The sequence below is a fragment of the Salmo salar genome, chromosome ssa26, assembly GCF_905237065.1.
Source record: "Salmo salar chromosome ssa26, Ssal_v3.1, whole genome shotgun sequence".
Classification (NCBI taxonomy): domain Eukaryota; kingdom Metazoa; phylum Chordata; class Actinopteri; order Salmoniformes; family Salmonidae; genus Salmo; species Salmo salar.
Window position 1 is genome coordinate 37,307,763 of NC_059467.1, and position 19,235 is coordinate 37,326,997.

General features: G+C 42.9%; 1 protein-coding gene across 8 annotated transcripts; it reads right to left on the minus strand.

Annotated features, from left to right (window-relative positions):
• Positions 1-130: 130 nt before the first annotated feature.
• Positions 131-19,199, minus strand: LOC106562652 (AN1-type zinc finger protein 6). Of its 8 annotated transcripts, none has more exons than XM_014127619.2 (7): positions 18,932-19,199; positions 10,151-10,308; positions 8,961-9,075; positions 7,577-7,677; positions 2,548-2,736; positions 1,210-1,341; positions 131-1,030 (listed from the first exon to the last, which is right to left on the minus strand). In XM_014127619.2, the coding sequence occupies exons 2-7, from the start codon at positions 10,299-10,301 to the stop codon at positions 882-884; spliced, it is 837 nt and encodes a 278-aa protein (XP_013983094.1). In that variant the 5' UTR covers positions 10,302-10,308; positions 18,932-19,199; the 3' UTR covers positions 131-881. The 8 variants fall into 8 exon arrangements, with proteins under 8 accessions (XP_013983094.1, XP_013983091.1, XP_013983092.1 ...); XM_014127616.2 differs by having other exon boundaries at positions 8,952-9,075; XM_014127617.2 differs by lacking the exon at positions 18,932-19,199 and adding an exon at positions 18,055-18,778 and having other exon boundaries at positions 8,952-9,075.
• Between the last annotated feature and the right edge of the window lie 36 nt (positions 19,200-19,235).

Consider the following 19,235-nt stretch of genomic DNA (forward strand, 5'->3'; position numbering starts at 1 on the left):
TTGACAAAAAAATATCAGAATTGGGCTGCCTGTGTAAAAGCATTATATGACAGTACACATTAACACCCAAAACCACTTTTTGGACCTTACTTCATTTGGTTTCTGAGAAAATTGTACCAAATGCATAACATTTCAAATGTTCAAAAATGTGTTAAAGCTTTATTCAGATCAAAGTTAAGACAGTGAATAAACTAACATAAATACAGAACAATAGATTCAGGTCATACTCCTGTGCACCCATAAATGAACTTTATAATCCTCAAACGCACAACCGGAAACATGCATACAGGCTATTCATAATCATATGATAAACATAAACTCTTTACACAGCAGATCACAGTCTTTAAAATGACTCAATTATACAAAAAGGTCTGGGAGCAACAGCACAATCCTAGTTTCTGCTCTCTCGCTGATAATGTAAAACACAACCTGTTCCGTCCTCTTCGTCAGGCTACATCCAGTCCAAAAGGAGGAATGGAAAGATCCTTCAGGCTTTTTAACATGCTTGTTTTTTGTATTATTTTTTTTAACACCAGAAAAGCACAGCGTTTCCAGTAGTACCCAACAAAGTAATTAAAGCCTAATTAATCAATCAATCAAAATATTGTAACTGTTTACATCTTCAGGTTTTTCATAAGCCACAACATTTAAGGGATAATAGAATTAAAACTACAAAAGGAAACAGGTTAAGTAAAAATACATTTACAAAGACATTTTTTTTGCAGCTGGCATGCATGATTTTAAAGGGTCCGATGGGAATGGAGCGTTGCTCACATAAACAACTTCAAATGAAAAGAGGAAACGGAGAAACAAAAAGGTGGTCAACGGTTCATCTAAACCGCAGGCTTCCGGGTGGACATCGATTCGCGGCAAACCCGTTTTCAGATCTTCTGTATCTTCTCCCCGACGCAGACAGGGTTCGCTTTCCTGATCTTCTCCGCTGCGTCGGCCTTGTAGTTGAAGGTGCAGTTGTGAACATCTGAGTACCGATGCATGCTGCAGAACACGTTGCCGCATCGGCAGTCGAAGCCTGGGTACACAGACGGAAGAGTTTGAAGGTAAAAAAGAAAAATGGCTGTTCGCCAAATGCATCTCCAGGATATCAAGTACTTACAGAGACAGACACAGAGAGAGACAGTGACAGAGCGAGAAAATAGGAACTATTAAGTCACTGCACTAAGCCAACAGGAGAATGTGTCAGAACCTTACCCGTGAGGCCGACTTTCTTGCGGCAGGAGAAGCAGCGATTCTTCTTGGCGGCTTTGGGTTCGTCCGAGTCCGAGGGTTTGTCCTGTCCGTCTACCGAGGCCTGGTCCGTGTCCTCGGATACCGATACAGACACTGGATGGATCACACAGAACAACAACTTTACAGTCTCTCCTTTTTTATCGATGTGTCAAACTGTCTGTGTAGACGACATGACAGAAATGGTAGCAGAAGGTGAATGTTGAACTTTCGGAGCATACATATCCAGATGTTGCGTACTATTTTGTGCAAGGACGCTGTCAGTGTGATCGAAGCGGAAGCCTACTATGCTTGTTCCCACTTAACATATTTTCAGTAGGAAATAGAAAACAGCCGAAAAATGCAGACATTTTTACAACGCATTTGCTTTTCTGTTTTTCTTCACTTTTGAACATAATGGGTAGAAAAGCTTAGTTTATCTGACACAAAGCCAGCGCCCTTTCCCTGTCATGGTGAAGAGAAGTCACAACAGAAGTGACTGGGTTATTGCATGGTGCCAGTACCTTTGGGTAAACGTATTCACACAGTAAACATTCAACTGTAAGAATGAAGTGTTAAAGTACTAACCAGTTCCTTTATTGTTCGTTTCTTGATATTTTTTCCTCCTTAAGTAAACAAAGTAAAGTTTTCCTCCTTAACAAAGTAAACATTTTTATATACATGTGTCCTTTTTAAGTTTATACAAAACCCATATTGTACAGTCTTGACCATATGGATATGAAGGGATGATTTTTAGAAGGGGCCTGAAGATTGGGACTGTGTCCCGGTCCTCTCAAAGAGCGTCCTTTCTTCATTACCTGTGAATAGTACTGGATGGGGTTTCTACAATACCCTTTCACCCATCGTGACATGGAAAATCAGTGGTCGTGGAGGAAAGGAGATAAGGAAAGGTAGCCATTGGGATTAAGTAGAAACCAAACGGAAGGAAATGTATCAAAACGGGGAGTACCTGAACTTGTCCAATAAGAATCACTTGTTTTCGTTTTCCATCGCAAAACGTTTTGCTACGGTGTGCACTTATGAATACAACCCAGGTTTTGGCTACCCTTGGTACAGGGGAAGCAGCTAGCAGCTGTTCTCAGACTCTCACCGCTCTCTAGAACTCACTCAATCCCCTCTAAAAGCTTATAAGCCATTATAACAACCATTGACAGCCGTCTGTTCTGACGGTGTGCGTCCCAAAAGGCACCCTATATACACAGTAGTGCACTACTTTAGACCAGATCCCCATAGACCATGGTCAGAAATAGTGCACTACACATAGGGAATAGGGTGCCATTTGTCGCGATTGTCCTCACTCACCCTTCTCTCCATCTGGCTCCTCTAGCTTCCTCTTGCGAGAGCTGTCCTCTGGGGCAGGCCTTCTGACTGACTTCCTGTCCTGGCTTCTCATTGGCTGACTGTCCTGTCTATTAGGGCGAGTCCCTGAGCTACCTGCTGTGCTGGGCTCCTGCTGTTCACTTTCTACAGCTGCTCTACATGGTGCTCGCTCTGCGCACACACACACACACACACACACACGTAGGCACACAGAGACATACACATAGACACACACACAGACACACACATAGAGACACACAGACACACACACAGAGACACACATAGAGACACAGAGACACACACATAGAGACACACACATAGAGACACACAGACACACACACAGAGACACACATAGAGACACAGAGACACACACATAGAGACACACACATAGAGACACACAGACACACACATAGAGACACACACATAGAGACACACACATAGAGACACACAGACACACACATAGAGACACACAGAGACACAGACACAGAGACACACACACAGAGACATACACACAGAGACATACACATAGAGACACACAGACATACACACAGAGACACACAGACATACACATAGAGACACACAGACATACACATAGAGACACACAGACATACACATAGAGACACACATAGAGACACACAGACATACACATAGAGACACACAGACATACACATAGAGACACACAGACATACACATAGACACACACATAGAGACACACAGACACACAGAGACACACAGAGACACACATAGACATACACATAGAGACACATAGACACACACACATAGAGACACACAGACACACACACAGAGACACAGAGACACACAGAGACACAGAGACACACACAGAGACACACACATAGAGACACACACATAGAGACACACACATAGAGACACACAGACACACACATAGAGACACACAGACACACACATAGAGACACACACACATAGAGACACACAGAGACACAGACACAGAGACACACACACAGAGACATACACACAGAGACATACACATAGAGACACACAGACATACACAGAGACACACAGACATACACATAGAGACACACAGACATACACATAGAGACACACAGACATACACATAGAGACACACAGACATACACATAGAGACACACAGACATACACATAGAGACACACAGACACACACACACATAGAGACACACAGACACACAGAGACACACATAGAGACACACATAGACATACACATAGACACACACAGACATACACATAGACACACACAGACACAGACACACACACAGACACACACACAGACACACACAGACACACAGAGACACACACACACACACACAGAGACACACAGAGACACACACACACACACACACAGAGACACACACACACAGAGACACACACACATAGAGACACACACACACACATAGAGACACACACACATAGAGACACACACACATAGAGACACACACACATAGAGACACACAGACATACACATAGAGACACACAGACATACACATAGAGACACACAGACACACACATAGAGACACACACATAGAGACACACACATAGAGACACACATCATAGAGACACATAGAGACACACAGATAGAGACACAGACACACACATATAGAGACATACACATAGAGACACACAGATAGAGACACAGACACACACATATAGAGACATACACATAGAGACACACAGATAGAGACACAGACACACACATATAGAGACATACACATAGAGACACACAGATAGAGACACAGACACACACATATAGAGACATACACAGAGACACACAGACATACACATAGAGACACACAGACATACACATAGAGACACACAGACATACACATAGAGACACAGACATAGAGACACAGACATACACATATAGACACACAGAGACACACATCAGACATACACATAGAGACACACAGACATACACATAGAGAGACACAGACATACACATATAGACACACACAGACATACACATATAGACACACACAGAGACACATACATACACATAGAGACACACAGACATACACATAGAGAGACACAGACATACACACATAGAGACACACATAGACATACACAGACATACACATAGACACACACAGACACACACACACAGACACACACACACACACAGAGACACACAGAGACACACAGAGACACACACACACACACACACAGAGACAGAGACACACACACATAGAGACACACACACACATAGAGACACACACACACATAGAGACACACACACATAGAGACACACACACATAGAGACACACACACATAGAGACACACACACACATAGAGACACACACATAGAGACACACAGACATACACATAGAGACACACACATAGAGACACACACATAGAGAGACACACATAGAGACACACATAGAGACACACATAGAGACACACAGATAGAGACACACAGATAGAGACACAGACACACACATATAGAGACATACACATAGAGACACACAGATAGAGACACAGACACACACATATAGAGACATACACATAGAGACACACAGATAGAGACACAGACACACACATAGAGACATACACATAGAGACACACAGATAGAGACACAGACACACACATATAGAGACATACACAGAGACACACAGACATACACATAGAGACACAGACATAGAGACACAGACATACACATATAGACACACAGAGACACACATAGAGACACACAGACATACACATAGAGACACACAGACATACACATAGAGAGACACAGACATACACATATAGACACACACAGAGACACATACATACACATAGAGACACACAGACATACACATAGAGAGACACAGACATACACATATAGACACACAGAGACACACACATAGAGACACACAGACATACACATAGAGACACACACATAGAGACACACACATAGAGACACACACATAGAGACACACACATAGAGACACACAGACACACACATAGAGACACACAGACACACACATAGAGACACACAGACACACACATAGAGACACACAGACATACACATAGAGACACACAGACATACACATAGAGACACACAGACATACACAGAGACACACAGACATACACAGAGACACACAGACACAGACACACAAACTTTAGCGACTGGTTTGTAATTCAAGACAAAGCTTAAAACACTTTGGGGTATTTTCTACCCATCTAACACAGTTCCTCTTTATCAAATGTTGAATTGGGTGTCTGTACTGTAACTGTTCTAGAAGACAGAAACACTAGAGAACTATAGCTTATGACTGTAACCCCGGTTCTCTGATAGTATGAGTGAGGGATTTCACTATGGGATACGCCCCCAGCGTATTCGGCAGAAGCCTTATTACACTACGCCAGCCATGATTGGCTGGACGTGGAGACGTGCGAGTCAGGAAAGCGTGTCCCTCCTACCCTATAAAGAGCCCAACATATCTGAGTCATTAACGAATAAGCCACACCTCTTCCCTGCTCATGCAAGGAGGGTGTTCTGGTGAAATACCTCACTCATACTATCAGAGAACCGGGGTTACAGTCGTAACCTATAGTTCTCTTTCAACTATTAGTTTCGGTATTTCACTATGGGATATACTGAGTCCCGTATTGCCAGACAAGCTTATCCTGACGACAGACTGCCCTGTGCTATATATCACACAAACGCTGGGGGCGTATCCCATAGTGAAATACCGAAACGAATACTTGAAAAGAGAACCAGTGCAACTGTTCTAGAAGAGGGTAGACGGAAACACTAGAGAACCAGTGCAACTGTTCTAGAAGAGGGTAGACGGAAACACTAGAGAACCAGTGCAACTGTTCTAGAAGAGGGTAGACGGAAACACTAGAGAACCAGTGCAACTGTTCTAGAAGAGGGTAGACGGAAACACTAGAGAACCAGTGCAACTGTTCTAGAAGAGGGTAGACGGAAACACTAGAGAACCAGTGCAACTGTTCTAGAAGAGGGTAGACGGAAACACTAGAGAACCAGTGCAACTGTTCTAGAAGAGGGTAGACGGAAACACTAGAGAACCAGTGCAACTGTTCTAGAAGAGGGTAGACGGAAACACTAGAGAACCAGTGCAACTGTTCTAGAAGAGGGTAGACGGAAACACTAGAGAACCAGTGCAACTGTTCTAGAAGAGGGTAGACGGAAACACTAGAGAACCAGTGCAACTGTTCTAGAAGAGGGTAGACGGAAACACTAGAGAACCAGTGCAACTGTTCTAGAAGAGGGTAGACGGAAACACTAGAGAACCAGTGCAACTGTTCTAGAAGAGGGTAGACAGAAACACTAGAGAACCAGTGTAACTGGTCTAGAAGAGGGTAGAGAGAAACACTAGAGAACCAGTGCAACTGTTCTAGAAGAGGGTAGACAGAAACACTAGAGAACCAGTGCAACTGTTCTAGAAGAGGGTAGACAGAAACACTAGAGAACCAGTGCAACTGTTCTAGAAGAGGGTAGAGAGAAACACTAGAGAACCAGTGCAACTGTTCTAGAAGAGGGTAGACGGAAACACTAGAGAACCAGTGTAACTGTAATCCAGCAAGAGAGGATTGTGTCTGAAATCCTTCCTGAAATCCCTAGGCTGATCTTTGGGCTTTCTCTACTACCGATCTCTAAGCTAATAGAGATGGGACAACAATGTGTGTCTGTGTGTAAAACCACCCCATGGACTGAGATTGACTGCAAGAGGGTATGAGGTGAAGGGTTCCCATGGTAGTGAGCCCGCATTTGGTGTGTGTGTGTGTGTGTGTGTGTGAGACCTCAGGCTATTCACAGGAACATGAGAGGGTAGCAAAGCAACAGCACTATTGTCTGAATCCTAACTTGAGATTCGCCTGCATAACTCAAGTCTTATGTAAACCATGCTTTGATGTCAATGAGAAAACGTGTAAATTGTGCATTCATGTCAATGACATCTAGCACAGAAATGTGAGTAACACGTGCAGATCTCAAATGAGGATCGACTCGTCCCTATGAGAAAAGGTTTGTGTGAAACGCGCTGGTAATACACACCCTGTATCTCTTCTGTTTTCAGGTCTTCAGACGTGGCTGTACTCTCCTCTTCTGAATGAGTAGCTGGTGCTGCCGTTAAGAATGACTGGCTAGATACAACCCTGGAAGAAAAAAAATGGAAGTGTTCAATTAGACAAAAGCATGATCCATCAGTTGGTAGTCTAGATTAGAAGACTAGACTAGTTATATACAGTATTATGAAATTGATGCACTTGAAGACTTCAATTTAATCCTATTCAGGATTTTTCTGAAAATGCACTGAAGGAAGAAAACTGACTGTAAAATCCAATGACATGCAGCTCATTGTCATCAACTATGGCAATCATATTACAAAGCATTTCACCACTAATGCCCACCTCACTGTCAGACAGTCAGAATGACTGGCATTCACATGAGTCATTTAGCAGACGCTCTTATCCAGAAAGACTTAGTGGCAGCTGTCCACTGTGGCTTCATAATAGTGTCTCTCTGTGGTTATAGAGATTGAAAGCTTGTAGCTCTATGTTGAAGCAATAAAAAGTGTATTAAATGGATAAAACCGTAACGACTGTAGAGAAATGAGCAGTACTCAATTCTATACAGTGATTTTTTTTATTTCAAATCATTTTCTGTGTGTTTGAGAAAACAGTGTCCCTGTAGATTTCAGCAGGCTAGGTATGGTACAGATAGACAAAGACAGAGCTCATTAGATAAGACACGAGACCTTCTGTGGTTAACACACACTGGGAGGGGAAACGGACATGGCAAGTGGAATCTGTCTCATAGAAGAGACAGAAGCGTCCAGGGAGATGACATCACACTATTCAGACAGAACTAGAGATGATTGACTTCCTTGTACTGTACTTCAATGGGGTACAGGAAGACCATGGTGCAAAAATAACCTTCCCTTCCGCAGAGAAACCACTTCATGATTGACACACTAATTTAAAATGACACAACATCTTTGAATTTTGTAAGAGGAAATAAATGATCCAGGTTTAAAATAATAATAATCCACCGTAATACTAGCCTTGACCGTACGTAGTAAGCAATGCAAGAACTACAAATAGCGACGCAAAATGATTCTACTTAATTGCGTAGCAAATATACACAGACGTGTGCAGCCCCACAATTATAAACTGGTGTGCAAGTATGCAGGATTGCCATGTGTTTTTTTGGGGCATTGCGTACGTACAGTAATAACTACATCTTTATAGAAAGGGCTGTATACATCTAGTGTACCTACGTTTCACATAGGCTACTTTATTACAATCATTTCCACATGGCGTGTGTATCCTATACTGTATGTTGCATGGCTGGCTTGGCAGCTACACCGTAGACATGGTGGTGGTGTGATCATGCTTGTAGCGTGTTTCAGAGAAGAGTAGCTCTATACCTACTGTACCTGTTCATCCTGATGGCTGTGTGGGTCGTGGCTGACGGCACGTCTACAGTACTGCTCTCTGAGCACTGGGCTAGGAGGGACTCCCCCAGGCTGCTAACCGCCGCCGAGGACGACACTGCAACGACAACACACACTTACATCAGAGCAGTCCCAAAACGGAGAGGAAGAGGCAAAGCGAGAGGGACAACTGGGCCCAAAAATCTGTCTTCTCCAGCAGGTGGCAGTTTTATTTTTCACTCACCAAGCAAGGAGTTTTTGGATGTAGGTCAATGAGTGTAGAATTTGATAGAATCTTACCCTGATGAAGACAGCTTGTCAGTCAAAACGTTGGATATTAGGTTATTAAATTATTGGATCTGAGCTCCTAGAGTGTGGGCTCTCCTTTAAATGTTTCAAGTGTTCTACTCCGCTAGCCAGCACCTCGCCTAAACAGGTGTTCTACTCCGCTAGCCAGCACCTCGCCTAAACAGGTGTTCTACTCCGCTAGCCAGCACCTCGCCTAAACAGGTGTTCTACTCCGCTAGCCAGCACCTCACCTAAACAGGTGTTCTACTCCGCTAGCCAGCACCTCACCTAAACAGGTGTTCTACTCCGCTAGCCAGCACCTCGCCTAAATAGGTGTGCATTTCTTTCGCCCCTTGTAGAATTTGATTAACATAAAATGTAATGGCTTATTTGATGGAATATACATTTTATAATGCTTAGGTTGTTACGAGTGTACTGATATTAGTAGGATACATGACATCCCGGAAACTCAGAGAAACACCTTCTATTGGAGTTGTGCCTGTTGTTCATACAGGCATCTGCCCTCTCATTGGCTAGAATGGGCCAACTTGATCTTACCTCCTCCCGACTGCCTTCCATTTTTAACATTTCTTTTAATTGGGTATCTGCTCAATATAATGGATCATCTGTGGCAAAAGTCACTCACTCAAATGAGACACTGTCTAAAGTTAGTCACTGTCTGGAGTTACTGTCGCTATCATTAGTCTTTCAAACAAACTTCAGTCATTTTTTTTAAACTGACTTCATTGTGAAATAGTAAGTCCCAAACACCAGAAATCATGCTCACCCAGTCAAAAGTCAAATGGGTCAGTGTCAATATTTTGGTCTAACAGGTCTTTTTTGATTGATTAACTAAATGATCAATAAGATACTGGAAAGCTCTGGGGAATTTCTTTCCTACTCACCTGGTGGACTGACTCGTCCATTGTTGTTTTGTCTCTGGAGGAAGTCCTTGTAGCACATCGAACACATGCCATTGTTTCGCGGGTTGCTGTAGAAACCGCAGCCCGTGGTGCAGAGCAGCGGCCCTTGGTTCTGGTTGGTCTCCTGGGCCATGTCCCTCCTGTGGAGGTCAAGAGGGGAGAGTTCAAAGGTCAATATGGCTATCACGCCATTTCAGGATTGGCTGCTGCCTAGGTCTAAAAAATGCTTAGGTATTGGTGAAAGCCAAAGGCTAGTTTCTTGAAAAGAGAGCGGAGCTGCCCAGTGTGCTGCTGCAAAAGGCTATACCACTTAGCACACACTTATTCTAAAAGTCACCTTGGATAAAAGTGTGTGATCCTTGTGGTAATTGAACACAACTGTGGTGTTGCTAGTGCCATACTCTTACCAACTGAGACACACAGGACCGGAAGGAAGGAAGATTAGAAGACAATCTCTAGCCAGCCGGCTGTAGCATTGAAAGTGGTGTAAACCAAAACAAGTTGGTCACAATTCCCTAAACTTGGACTCACAAGTTCTAGAAGTTGTTTGTTGCATCACGATGCCCTGGATCATTCTATGGCAACACAATGACCTAAGCACTGAAAATGTATAAATCACTGGTACTTAGGCTATCTGATATTAACACATAGCTCTCCTATGTAGGTTAATTGCTGAAAGTGGAAGATAAAAGTAGCTACTACTAATCTGTGTCTTTGGTCAAGCCCAATCTCTGACCGACTGCTGAGTGTATATGGTGTAACTCTCACTTCTGTTTCTCTCTGGGCCAGCCTGCCCTTGTAAGCCAGTGAAAACTACATATAGCCTAAGTGCAGAGTTAAAATGTGCTGTATTAAAAATCAGACGAAAAACCTAAGCCTCACAGTCACTCTCCTGTATAACAAGTGACAGGCTGACACAGACTTGAGAGAAGAGGGTAAGAAGAGGGGTAGGGAAAGAGGCTGCTTATGTCACCAGTACAACTGGATATGGGTGACCTAGAGACAGAGAGACTAGAGAGCAGAGAGACTAACTACAGGTCAAATACAGCCTAGAGACAGAGACTAGAGAGCAGAGAGACTAACTACAGGTCAAATACAGCCTAGACAGAGAGACTAGAGAGCAGAGAGACTAACTACAGGTCAAATACAGCCTAGACAGAGAGACTAGAGAGCAGAGAGACTAACTACAGGTCAAATACAGCCTAGACAGAGAGACTAGAGAGCAGAGAGACTAACTACAGGTCAAATACAGCCTAGACAGAGAGACTAGAGAACAGAGAGACTAACTACAGGTCAAATACAGCCTAGAGACAGAGAGACTAGAGAGCAGAGAGACTAACTACAGGTCAAATACAGCCTAGACAGAGAGACTAGAGAGCAGAGAGACTAACTACAGGTCAAATACAGCCTAGACAGAGAGACTAGAGAGCAGAGAGACTAACTATAGGTCAAATACAGCCTAGAGACAGAGACTAACTACAGGTCAAATACAGCCTAGACAGAGAGACTAGAGAGCATAGACATTTTACATTACATTTTAGTCATTTAGCAGACGCTCTTATCCAGAGCGACTTACAGTAGTGAATGCATACATTTCATACATTTTTTTCTCCGTACTGGTCCCCCGTGGGAATCGAACCCACAACCCTGGCGTTGCAAACACCATGCTATATCAACTGAGCCACACAGGACCTGTTGACAGGACAACTACATGATGAACTGGATGTGTAGCCTGGTGTTGACTGGACCACTACATGATGAACTGGATGTGTAGCCTGGTGTTGACAGGACTACTACATGATGAATTGGATGTGTAGCCTGGTGTTGACAGGACCACTACATGATGAACTGGATGTGTAGCCTGGTGTTGACAGGACCACTACATGATGAACTGGATGTGTAGCCTGGTGTTGACAGGACCACTACATGATGAACTGGATGTGTAGCCTGGTGTTGACAGGACCACTACATGATGAATTGGATGTGTAGCCTGGTGTTGACAGGACCACTACATGATGAACTGGATGTGTAGCCTGGTGTTGACAGGACCACTACATGATGAATTGGATGTGTAGCCTGGTGTTGACAGGACCACTACATGATGAATTGGATGTGTAGCCTGGTGTTGACAGGACCACTACATGATGAACTGGATGTGTAGCCTGGTGTTGACAGGACCACTACATGATGAATTGGATGTGTAGCCTGGTGTTGACAGGACCACTACATGATGAATTGGATGTGTAGCCTGGTGTTGACAGGACCACTACATGATGAATTGGATGTGTAGCCTGGTGTTGACAGGACCACTACATGATGAACTGGATGTGTAGCCTGGTGGTGACAGGACCACTACATGATGAACTGGATGTGTAGCCTGGTGGTGACAGGACCACTACATGATGAACTGGATGTGTAGCCTGGTGTTGACAGGACCACTACATGATGAACTGGATGTGTAGCCTGGTGTTGACAGGACCACTACATGATAAATCATCTTCTCCATGATAAGGGCACTAGACAGCTGCTGTACAGTCAATAGCTTCTTAGCAAAGTGCAATTTCTCAAGCAAGAATTTTGCTTGGACTGTCTGGAAGTGGTATGAGTGGGGAGGGTAAAAGTGAAAACGATCTGTTATTGGCAGAGAGGTTTGGAACTTTCTTTCTTATTGGTCTATTAACTAATTTATCGCATGGTGATGTCACCATGGAAGGCCAAAAATTCATCCCACCAAAACAGGCCGAAATCTTTTCAAACAGCGCTTACACTAACGCATTACCATCTTTTTTCACAATATTATTCCAACCGCAGTGTGGAAATATATATATATATATATATATATATATATATATATATATATAAAAAAACACAGGAAAATCACGACTGACTGCACTGGGCCTTTCAAAGAACTCTGAAAGATTTAACTTTCACCTTTATTCATGCAGTAAAAAGAACATTGGATAACAAGTTAATATCCTATTATGCATGAACCTTTCAAAAGACCACTTCAAGTAGGTGTTAGACTAACTACAGGTCAAATACAGCCTAGAGACAGAGAGACTAACTACAGGTCAAATACAGCCTAGAGACAGAGAGACTAACTACAGGTCAAATACAGCCTAGACAGAGAGACTAGAGAGCAGAGAGACTAACTACAGGTCAAATACAGCCTAGAGACAGAGAGACTAGAGAGCAGAGAGACTAACTACAGGTCAAATACAGCCTAGAGACAGAGACTAACTACAGGTCAAATACAGCCTAGAGACAGACTAACTACAGGTCAAATACAGCCTAGAGACAGAGACTAACTACAGGTCAAATACAGCCTCGGCGTAGGCTAACAGGGTTAGCAAGGCCAGGGTTCCCCAACTGGCAGCCTGCAGTTCAATTTATTTGCCCCCCCACCAAGTTTTCTGAGCAAGAAAAAGGGACAAAAGACTAAAAACACCAGCAAACCAGCTCTAAATTAATTTGAGATCTTTTCCAAAGTATTTCCACACATAAAGAGATATGTGATCATACACAAATGTAAGTAAGGTTTGAAATGACTATTTTAGTCAAATGATCTGTTTGGGCTTCTTGCAGTTTACAGTAATTAGGTTCTGGCCCCCTGACCATCTGCCTGCGGCTGAATCTAGTTGATGATCCCTGCACTAGGCTATATAATTGGGCCTAATACATTCTATGCTGCCTCATTTTCTGTGCGGGAAACAGCATTAGGCCTAATTCGATACAAGCTACTGCTCCATAGTCATGTTGATAGCCTACACTCTTTGTAACACTTAGGCTACTATGTCAAAACATCAAAGAAGCCACAGAAATGAAAACTCTGCTAATGTCGCATAAGCTACATAAGGATGCACCCCAAATTACATTATATTAGGCCCTGCTCAAAAGTAGTGCACTATATTTTATGTATTTAACTAGGAAAGTCAGTTAAAAACAAATTCTTATTTACAATGACGGCCTACACCGACCAAACCCGGACAACGCACTATGGGACTCCCAATCACAGCCGGTTGTGATACTGCCTGGAATTGAATCAGTGTCTGTAGCGACGCCTCTAGCACCGAGATGCAGTGCCTTAGACTGCTGCACCACTCGGGAGCCCAAATATAGGGAATAGGGTGCCATTTGGGACGTAGTCTAAACTAAGCCTGGATATGGTAACACTGATCTGGGTAGTAGTGATGTAATGGTGCATCTGCTGGGTTGGACATCTGGTGTATGGTTTAGTACACTGCCATTTCCTCCATGGGAGACAGGATAGGGAGGGCTGCTTCACTACCCTGAGAATGCATAGGAAAATATACAGAAAGCATAACAAGTTTAAGATAGTGTGGACGTGTGACGCCAGTGTCGTCAGCATCGTACTGGGCTCTTAAGGTAGTACGGAGAGGACATCATTTGACTTCATTGTGACATGGACTTCACCATCCTAATTCTATCTTTTACATAAACAGAGTGATTTGAGAGAGAGAAAGAGAATAATCTAGTGGTAATCTCAGGGACTGTCTTTAATCAGGGTGGATAGCAACCACTCACAGAGGGGCTGAAATACCAAGAAAACCATGGTGAAAAGAAAGAACGATACAACAGCAGGTTAACTCAATGAAGATCATGCTAACAGTGAGCTGAGATTAACACTCTATTGCTACAGCCTGAACCCATAGACCACCTACAGGCTCTCCTTTTGCTCAGGTCCTGTGCCAAGTTCAGAATTTGTGCCGTGCCTGTGTGATTTTTCTCCTTTGATCTGAAATAGCCTACTGGTGGAAGAGACATGTAGAGGTCCTAAGTAAGCATTTCGTTGGACGGTGTATACCATGTGTATCCTGTACATACAACTAATACAACTTATCCAGAGCCCGTATTTATGAAGTGTCTGATCTAGGAATCAGATCCTGCCTGTCCATAATAATTTGATTCATTATGATCTGAAAGGCTCAACTGATCCTAGATCAACACTCCTACTTTGAGACTTGATAAATACAGGCTCAGATCTCAGGTTCTGCAGATCAGCACCATTCCATTCTGTCCTTCTCAATATTACTGTAATTCAAGTCCCTCCTCGCTCCCCTTCTTTACACCAATCATTGCCCCATTTCTCTACCCCTGCCTCCTTGATGCCAATCACCAGATTAATTGCAGTGAGATTTCACAATGGCCTCATCTAGTCTAGATTATGTTATGTAATCTGCCATTTAAAATCTACAATAGTAACAATCCCAAACAAACAAACACACACGTGAGAGAGAAACTCACAAACGTCATCAATGCATATAGACCGAAATCAGATCAAGCTTGAGTACCGTAATTTCCGGACTATAAACCGCAACTTTTTTCCCACGCTTTGAACTTCGCGGCTTAAACAATGACGCGGCTAATATATGGATTTTTCCCGCTTTCTGTGACGTGCTCAGTTTTTTGGCGGCATGAAGCTTTCATTAGACCAATGAAATTGCCGAACGGGTTAAGGTCAAACAACTTTTTTGTTTACTGTTTAGATTAAAATCGAGCGCGCTCAAACTTCCCATCATTCTGATTACGGTAGTCATTTTGTCACCCTGATTCCTGGGGGTACAACAAAGTATTTGCAGCCACTCGACATCAGTGTAAATCGTGCATTTAAGGTGGCGCTCCGTATTCAGCGGGAGGCTTGAATGACAAGTGGGGAGAAATCCTTCACTAAAAACGGGCCGCATGCGAAGAGCACCTTATGGTCAAGTCTGCCAGTGGGTCCTGACAGCGTGGAGCATTGTCAAAAAATCCACTATCATCAACGGGTTTCGAAAGGCTGGACTGCTGCATGTTGAAGAGGGCTCAGCGGGGGATTTGCCTCCAGATGAAAGTGACGAGAGCGACAATTAAAACGATCCAATATCGGATGAAGCAATTCTGAGGCTATTCAACTCCGACACCGAAGGAGATGGTTTCAGTGGTTTCAGTGCACAGGAGGAGGAAGATGGTGACCAATGACTTTCTTGGTAGGCTACTGTTTACTGCTAATTTTTTATTAAAAGCCATGCTTCGTTAAAGCCCATTTATTTTTGTTACAAGCCGTGTTTCATTAAAGCCTATTTATTTTTGTTACAAGCCGTGTTTCGTTAAAGCCTATTTATTTTTGTTACAAGCCGTGTTTCGTTAAAGCCTATTTATTTTTGTTACAAGCCGTGTTTCGTTAAAGCCTATTTATTTTTGTTACAAGCCGTGTTTCGTTAAAGCTGTGTAAAGTTCATTTGTTTCAATGTACCGGTAGGCACCTGCGGCTTATAGACATGTGCGGCTTATTTATGTTCAAAATAAAATAAAATACATTTAATTCAGTGGGTGCGGCTTATATTCAGGTGCGCTTAATAGTCCGGAAATTACGGTATGCTACGTGGAAGGGATAAGTGGACTTCAGACACAGCAGGCTACTTTCTCAGGTTGAACATAGAAATGATGTGGACTGTCTTTACAGCAGGCCAATGAGAGATGCTCCAGTCCAAAACAATGGCACCATAGTATTCCCTACATAGCCCTACGGGTCCTGGTCAAAAGTAGTGCACTATATAGAGAATAGGGTGCCATTTAGGACTCGCACCTGGTGAGAGGTGAATAATTCAGAGAACACAACAAGCATTAGGCCTACCTGGAGCTGAAACTATGTCTGGCATGCCATTGTTACGCAGTACAGTAACGTGTCTTTAACAAACATGGTGAGGAATCCAATATGTAGACTAGCCTGAACATCTTCCCTAATCATATGTCTTAGCTAACAGGTAAGAGACATAAGGCCTATCTAAATGCCAAAACATGTGTAGACCTACACATTCAGTTTAGCTGAAATATGGAAAACAAACTTATGAACTCCAGCTGAAGCCTTGTTGCACACATCACAGCATAGGCTAAGGACAGTTATGTCACTGGCCTAGTTGTGCAACCACAGTGAACCAGTTCAACAAAGACTGTCACACATGACTATAGGCTACATGCTGACTCTCACACAGATAGGCCGATACCGTCACCTTGGCTGTGGAAAGAACTCTCTCCTCTACTAGCAAGGATGTAATCTGAGGGTATCGGCCAGGGACTTGTCATTGTCAACTGATTCCATCTCAAATGGCATCATGTGGTTTGGGGGAACTAATATAACTAAATAACTGTTCTGATAGGCTGGGGTAATAGCCTACTAGTGTTGTTTGAATAGGCCAACACTATCCAAGTCACAGGAACCCATTGCCATAGGCTAGCCTACATCCACATGACATCACAGGTGTTAGCCTACATTACAATTTGCCATTGGCTTTGTTTATTTAGCTAGTGTGCCATCATTTTAACTGAACAGCTGTTTTGCTACAGATACAGCAACACTGGGTCTCTAGAAGTAGACGGACCTAGCAGTAACAGAGGAAGTATGATTCCTCCATTGGGACTCAAAATAGTCCAATATAAACTCTGAGATGCAACAAAGCAAAGGGAATTGTACTATAACGTCATAAAAGCTATTTGATTGTCCTAGTCCCAAGCACATTAGCTACAATATCAAACTGGGAAAATAAATGCTGCCATTAACTACACAACATTATCCAAACATATAAATCAGACAATGAAAACTTGCAACAATGTACCTAGTCAGGAGCTCTTACAGTAGTTTGCAGTGAGTGTAGTAAATTGCGATTAAAATCACACGGAACTGTGTGACAAATGTTGTTATAAATCCCCAGCCTAGCCTGTATTATCGTTTTACTGCCGTCTCAACAGTGCCCAATATTGTTCGGATAAGTGCAAAATTGTAACAGGCAACTTAGGCAGAGACAAATAACGTTGGCTGAGAATAAACCTGAAATGGGTGTCCATCACAATCATGTAACTTTGTATTGGACCAACCTCAAGAAACGTACCAATTTCCCCCTCTCTCCTACTCCTCTCTTTCTTCGTCTCTACACCAGCAGATTAGATCCGACATCATACGCAGAATGATCCCACAACTGAACGCACTCAACTGACTACACATAATCCATTGTCATTGGCTGTTTGTTTAGTAAACCACGCCCATATATAGTACCGTCTTGCACAAATTAAACGTCAATCATTTACAGCCTTTTAAAAACACAGCTGGTTGGACAGGGTATGTGAAAGTATACACCCCCATACAATAGTGACAGAAAACAAGTATAATAACAAATTGTCACCGAGAAAGTATTGTAACCAGCCATAACGTAAATGTAACGTTAGCGACCTCTTAGTTAACTGCCATTTATCCGTGTAACGTTAAGTAAACGTTATCTACTGTACGTCTAAGAAGTTGCTGACATCAACATGATTATGATGTCGTTAACTGCCTATGCATATCGTCTCTACTGACCTATTATAGTTAAAATCTAACTTTAAAACAGGGAATGTAACATTTTAAAAAATTACAAAAACTAGCTAACGTTAGTTAGCATCAAGTGTTAAAGTTTTGTGCAGGCTAGCCGTCCTTGGATAAGTGGACGCTAACCTAGTTTTCAAGGACCGAGGTCATACACTGTATGATACAGTTACAGCAGCTAACGACGTTAACTAGCTAGCTAACGTAGTAGCACTGGCAGGATAGTATATCGTGTATATATAGTCACACTAACGTTAATTAGATAACTTAGCTGTACCAGAACATTAGATGCTGTAGCTAAATAAAGATCCAAAGCATCGTTAAAAGTTAGTGCGATATATACTGGCTAGCCAGCTAGCAACCCAGACCTATCAGTAGCTAGCTTGTTTGAACTGACGTTGCCTTACCTTCTGTTAAACGTTACGTTTCTACTCGTAAGTAGCTAGCCCACGATAACTTTCTTGGACTTCGGAAAAGACTAGCTAGGTAAGAAAAACGAACGATATCTAACAACCAGGATTGCAGGCTTGCTAACTCTACGCGGTGTTGTTGGATCGTCTTTTCTCGCCTCTTCCCTACCCCCAACCAGACACTGTCTATTTGTTACTTTTTTCACTTCAACTCCGACTGTAAAATTGGTGGTGACGTCACAGACAATCCGACACACGTCACTGGGCTGTCAAATAGTGCCGTGGGGTAGTGTGATAGCCA